Source organism: Opisthocomus hoazin, chromosome 15 (assembly GCF_030867145.1).
Source record: "Opisthocomus hoazin isolate bOpiHoa1 chromosome 15, bOpiHoa1.hap1, whole genome shotgun sequence".
Classification (NCBI taxonomy): Eukaryota; Metazoa; Chordata; class Aves; order Opisthocomiformes; family Opisthocomidae; genus Opisthocomus; species Opisthocomus hoazin.
Genome location: NC_134428.1, coordinates 23,665,988 through 23,671,912, shown reverse-complemented (window position 1 = coordinate 23,671,912; position 5,925 = coordinate 23,665,988). Strand labels below are relative to the sequence as shown.

The window sequence follows — 5,925 nt, the reverse complement described above, 5'->3', positions numbered from 1 at the left end:
TGCAGCCTGCTCTGGGTGACCCTGCTTGGGCAGGGGGTTGGGCTGGGTGACCCACAGAGGGCCCTGCCAACCCCCACCATTCTGTGATTCTGTGAAAGAGCTCAGCGGGGCCGGTACAGACTGATATTAAAAATAAAAAAACAAACTTAAAAGCTACAGCGTGAGGCGGTGGGGGGAACAAGCGGGGAGAGCGGCAGCCAGGCCTCAGCCCCAGCCCCTCCAGCCTGCTGCGGCGAGAGGCCCGCGCCCGGAGCGGGGCTCGGGGCCGTCCCGGGTGGGTTGGGGGGCGTGAGGAGGGGAGGGAGGGGTGCCTGCCCGCCTTTCGGGGCGATCCCCCCGCGCTCGGGAGGCGGGGAGCGGCCCGGCAAAGTGTGTCCCCTCCGGCGCGCCGTCCGTTGCCATGGCGACGCCGGCCCCTTGCCCGGCGGGAGCAGGCCGCGCCCGGCGCCATGGCGGCCGCCGGCACCCCCAGCGTCTTCCTGCTGGCCGTCACCGGGCAGATCGAGAGCGGGCAGGTGAGCGCGGTGCCCTCGGACCCCCCCCCAACCCGGCCGGGCCCCCACCCCGGACCCCGCTAACGCAGCCTCTCCCCCCCCACCGCAGTTCCCCGGCTTTGACGACCTTTACTGCAAGTTCTGCTTCGTCTACGGCCAAGACTGGGTCCCCACAGCGGTGAGGTCCCCCCCGGCACCCCCCCCGGGCCCTGCCGCCTGCCAGGCCCGCCGGCAGCATGGCCCCCCCCCCCTCCGGGGCTGACGGCACCCCCTCCCCACAGGGCCTGGAGGAGGGCATCTCCCAGATCACCTCCAAGAGCAACGTGGCGCCCACCACGCTGGTCTGGAACTTCCCCATCGACATCACCTTCAAGAGCACCAACCCGTCCGGCTGTGAGTGCTGGGGGGGGTGGGGGGGAACCCCACGCACGGACCGGGAGCCCCTCTCACGCCCACCTCGCTCGCAGGGCCGCAGATCGTCGTGAGCGTCTACGGACCCGACTTCTTCGGACACGACGTGGTGAGGGGTTACGGAGCCGTTCACGTTCCCTTCACGCCCGGGCGGTGAGCGACAACCCTTGTCTTTTGGGACCGAAAGGCAGATTTTTTTTCCAGTTACCATGCTGTTTCAACAAAACGTTCCCCCATCTTCCTGCTGTGTCTTGTCCCTTTGGCACAAAGAGCGTGGATTTTCTGGCAGCAGCCTCTGCTTATCGAAATAACTCTTGGTAATCGTGCAGACAACTCTAAAGTCAGAACCGGCAGGCAGAGAGCAAACATGAGGCACGGTACGCTACCTCTCCGCCATCACGCTCAGCACCTGCGGAGCTTTCATCCCACCCCTGGGAAGGGAGGGAGATACGCTCTCGCTGTGCAAACAGCCCCTCTCTTTGCGGAAGGGAAAGCCCTGTCCTGTGTTCAGTGCTCTGGTGTCTCTGAAATGCTGATGCCTTTATAAAGACGAGAAGTCTTGCCAGGGCTGTTTGGTTCATCTCTGAAGCTCTGTGCGTATTTGTTTTAGGCACACAAGAACCATCGCTATGTTTGTTCCAGAGTCCACATCTAGGCTGCAGAAGTTTACAAGGTAATGATTAAAGATTTTTTTTTTTTTTTTTTTTTTTTTAAGAATTCCTTCTTGCTTTTAGGCCCAAAGGTAGATCCAGCTACTCACTGGTGCACGCATGCGAATACTTTGGGTTATAACCAGATAGTTTGGAGTTCTGTAGGTAAAATCACGGGTTTAGGTATCTAGGTCTTTTGAAGAGCTTTCTTAAAACATATTAACTACCTGCTTGCAGTAATGCTAACTCAACTCTTTGTCATCCTCACGTTTGAACGCTGTTGGCTTGAAAAAGAACTCCTTTGAGCAGAGCAGGCTGCTCCATGAGGCAGCTCCGTGTTCCATGGGTTGATTCCCATCAGTGGTCCAACGTGCAGAGGCACTACTCAGACTAACGTCACTGAGCATTTGTCACTGGACGCGAAGGAGGCGTGCTGCAGACTTTTCTTCTCTTTATGATACCCTTTTGTAGTACATCCATACTCTAATTTGTATACTTTTGTATTATGCGCACCTCTGATGTATTCAGAGTATCTAAGCCTCTCTGTTACTCTGGGTAATCAAGAGCTGAATCAGTTTCAAACACATCTTTGCCACAGAAAGACTCTGTCTAATCCAGAAATAACTTGGATTTAACATGTGTATGAAATTGGTTTCATTTTTTTTCCTTAGAGAGACAAAACTTATCTTTGATCAAAGTAGATCAGCAGTAAAGTGAATCAGTCTTCAAAACTCTCTACTGCAAACAAAAGCTTGGAGTCTCATTCAACACCACCACCCCGCTTTTTTTAACAGGCACGTAATGAGCTGTGTCAAATCTAAACATCACTGAAATGTATCGAATTAATTATTTTCTATTTTCTTCTCCAAGCTGGTTCACAGGGAGACGTCCAGAATTTACTGACCCCAGGGTGGTAGCACAGGGCGAAGGAAGAGAAGGTAAGTCCCCGGGCGCTCCTGACTGCGACCCTTGCACAACAGCAGGCCATGGCTTGGCCAGCCACCTTCTGCTGAAATAAAGAACCTAACTGTTCCTACTGAGAACAGTGCTACCTGGAGACGCGAGGAGTTCCAAAAACCCCTCTTAACCAGTTTTATTCATGTCGTCTTTCTTCTAGTAACGAGGGTGCGATCTCAAGGCTTTGTGACCATTTCCTTCAACGTAGTGACCAAAGATATGAAGAAGCTGGGCTACGACGTGAGCCCAAGCGACGTGCAGAACCCTTCTCTGGCGCCTGTGACAGAAGGGATCCATAAGTACTGAATTCAGGCACGAGATGTTCCACGGCTCCCAGAGAACAGAAGCACTCTGGGGCTCTTTGTGGCAAAGGGAAGTGAGCATCTGGCTAAACTGAGAAAATTGCCCTTGAGACCTTTATCCCAAAAGAAACACAAGCCCATGAGGCTTTGGAATAATTACCCAAGTACGCTCCTTTCAGTAAGCATACGGGTTGAAGTATTACGTAGAGGAATGGCAGCAGACAGTATTCAGCATTTTCATGAGTAGTATCAGACTATCTCAAAGTAAGATCTGTGACAAAATACTTTCTAAAACAGCGTTTTGTACACTTTTATATACTTAAAGAACAGGAAAGGTTATCATTGTAGCAGTTTTCCTGTGTTTAAAACATCACTGCAAACCCAGTTCTTTTTACTAACGTTTTTTTGTGGTAGAAATGGGAAGTTGAAGTTACTGCACCTTCCAAAAAGGAGGGACTATGGAAACGTCCCAGTGCAATGTGCACACGCTTCTCCATGCCACGTGCTTCCCTCTGCAAAAGCAACAGCAGTTTTCTTTCTAATCCCACATGGTACTTTAGAGTTAGTACAATTAATTAAAATAGCACACGCACTGTAGAAACAAACCTTCCCACGTTTTTTTCAGTGAAGCAACCTGGGCTTTTGCATTTAGAACAACATGACCACTCTTCCACTTCCAGGTTTTATATCAGCATCAAGCTTCAGGAATATAAAAAAAGGACAACAGTTTATTTTAGAGGAGTTAAGAGAGGCCACAGTGTTAAACATATCCTTGATGCATGGTTTTAACTTCTGGTAGAACAAATTGCATTTTAAGTGCAGGTATTGACTCAAAAATAAACTCTAGAGAAGGCTCTGCAAAGCAAGCAGAGGCTCAGTAAGCCACACTTAGCTCCAAATCGGTACCAGAGCACAGCTTTCCTTACCTGCTTTTCTTGTCGAAAGAAAAAAAGCAACGTAGTGATGTCCAAGTCTGCGACACTCCGGTTTTCTTCCCCATCGCATCACCTCCGAGCAGGACCGAGGATGTCGGTTGCTACTGGCGTGCGACAGAAGCTCCGAAGCTGGTGGGCAGCTCTCGGGTGCCTGCAGCGTGGGGGCACAGAGCTGGCCTTGGGCTCAAGAGCTTCTCCTCTGACGTCTTACTGCAGCCTTTCACCGAGCTCCCTCTGAGCCAATGTTAGCGCTCTGCTTTTAGGCTGAATAAACCCAATGGTCCAAATACACTTGTTCGTCTTTCTAGTGGTAGGGTTTTGGGTTGTTTGTGCCAGAACGGATGTTTCTAAGTCCTAAATCACCCAGGATCTGCTGTCCTTACAGGTACAAAAGAGAAAGTGCATGCTACAATGATAATTCTTTAGTTATTTTCGTAAATTTGGGACCACAAACACCAAGAGATGACTGTGCCAATGACTTCCCATGATGCCACCCTGTAAGTGAACTACCAAGACCCCAGAACTGCAGAAGTACAAGTAGTAACATAGAGTGTTGAGCTGCAGAGCCTCCGGGACACGCACCAGATAAAGCACCCACGTAGAGAGAGGTATTACTCCACGCTGGGCAGTGTGATTCAATAAATACAATGTCTGAAAAGAGAATGTGAGCCCTGTAACTTTGCTGTGTGCGTTAGCATCTTTCATACTATTTAGAAATTTCCAAACACAGATGATTTTTTCATCTCTTACTTTTTTTCCTCTCTTGTTTTTGTTGATTTTACACTTCCAGTAAGCTCCTCCACCAGCTGTTTTGGCACTTCTGTAATCGCTGAACTGAGTCATGTTGGAACCCAAACTAAGAAGTATTTCCTGTTGGCTCAGAGGAGATACAAGGAATTTTGTTTGCTTTTCAAAAGTATTTGGGAAGCAGCTACAGTAGCAGGATGAATATCTGTGTTTGAAATACTTGAAAGGCAAACATTCCACCTACTGCCGCTTAAATATCATTTTTCCCTTGAGCGCAGTTACCTGCCCCCATTCCAATCAGAGCAAAACTGCACAACAGAGTTTCCAGTCATGAGAAACCTGTTAAACCCAGAAAAAGCCCAAGCTTCGAGCCCCCAGGGGCGCGGTGAGTTTACCTGCGCACAGCTTTGCAGCGTGGTAAGACGACCCCTCTCCTGAACCACTCCCGTTTCAGACGAGTAGCTGGACACTCACCACGCTGAGACCCATCAAAACCCACACGGGCGTTCACACAGCTTCACCACTCACAGCCCAGCTGCAGGGACCCTCGGAAGCAAGGTTAAAACAATGAAGAGCGAGAGTTTAAAAGAAATAAAAATGCCAATCTCCATAAAACGGTATTTACGATACGTGACTAAGCAGATCCCACACTGCTACCTGAAGTATTAGGGCTTTCTGCCTGTTGTCTCTGGGTCCGGTTGGGTTTTGGGGGGTTTTTTTGGACTCCTCAGTGTCTCAGGCATGTTTGTGAAGACTCACATACCTTCTTCAAGGCCTTAACGTGTTTAGCTCGTGAGCCCTTCCCTGCGGGAGCTTCTCGGTCTGACACGGTTTGCTCCTTGCACAAGGGCACGTGTGGGGGGTGATGTTTTCAGTGAGCGTTTCCCGAGTTCGGCGCCGTTCCTTTGCTCCGACTGTTGATCTCTCATAAACATGCTCTTCTCCCAGAGACAGCCTTGCTGCTGCCTTTATAGTTTTCTAGAAAAAAACGTCTCTGGTTTGAGTCTTTGGTACTCAGGCGTGGCAGAGCGTTTGCAGCTGTTTCACCCGGGAGAATCTCTGCTCTCCTGACAGAGGAGCAGACAGACACCGCGCCGTGCTGCTGACCGCAGGTGACATTACCAGCGAAGGGATTAACGACCCGTAAGCGCTCCTTGCAGTTAGCGTTAAAGGTTAAAAGAACCCACAACAGCCAAAATCCAGAAAAACCCAGCCCTGCCAACATGGAGGCTCAAAGCAATTTCCTTTCAGCCACTCTCCGGGCAGCTGTAACCACCCCGCTCGTTTACTAGTTAATCATTCTCCCTTTTATTCAAAACCAGACTGAAGTTCCCAACCCCCTGTAGCACAGATGGCAGCACGAGGCTGTCAGCTGGCACTGCAGCTCCCATTTTGTTACGCTTAAGTCTCTCCCAGACAGTGAAATTGG

General features: G+C 50.4%; 1 protein-coding gene across 1 annotated transcript; it reads left to right on the top strand.

Moving 5' to 3' along the window:
* Positions 1-388: 388 nt before the first annotated feature.
* B9D1 (B9 domain containing 1) lies at positions 389-4,412 on the top strand. Its single transcript, XM_075436846.1, has 7 exons — positions 389-515; positions 604-672; positions 776-887; positions 962-1,058; positions 1,516-1,578; positions 2,426-2,493; positions 2,673-4,412. Exons 1-7 carry the CDS (start codon positions 450-452, stop codon positions 2,816-2,818), a joined length of 621 nt encoding a protein of 206 aa, XP_075292961.1. The 5' UTR covers positions 389-449; the 3' UTR covers positions 2,819-4,412.
* The last annotated feature ends 1,513 nt before the right edge of the window (positions 4,413-5,925 follow it).

Excerpts from the sequence above, each read along its gene's own strand:
- B9D1 (XM_075436846.1), top strand. The coding sequence starts at position 450 with ATGGCGGCCGCCGGCACCCCCAGCGTCTTCCTGCTGGCCGTCACCGGG. Across the intron at positions 516-603 it reads GGCAGATCGAGAGCGGGCAG|TTCCCCGGCTTTGACGACCT; the intron begins GTGAGCGCGGTG and ends CCCCCACCGCAG. Across the intron at positions 1,059-1,515 it reads GTTCCCTTCACGCCCGGGCG|GCACACAAGAACCATCGCTA; the intron begins GTGAGCGACAAC and ends TATTTGTTTTAG.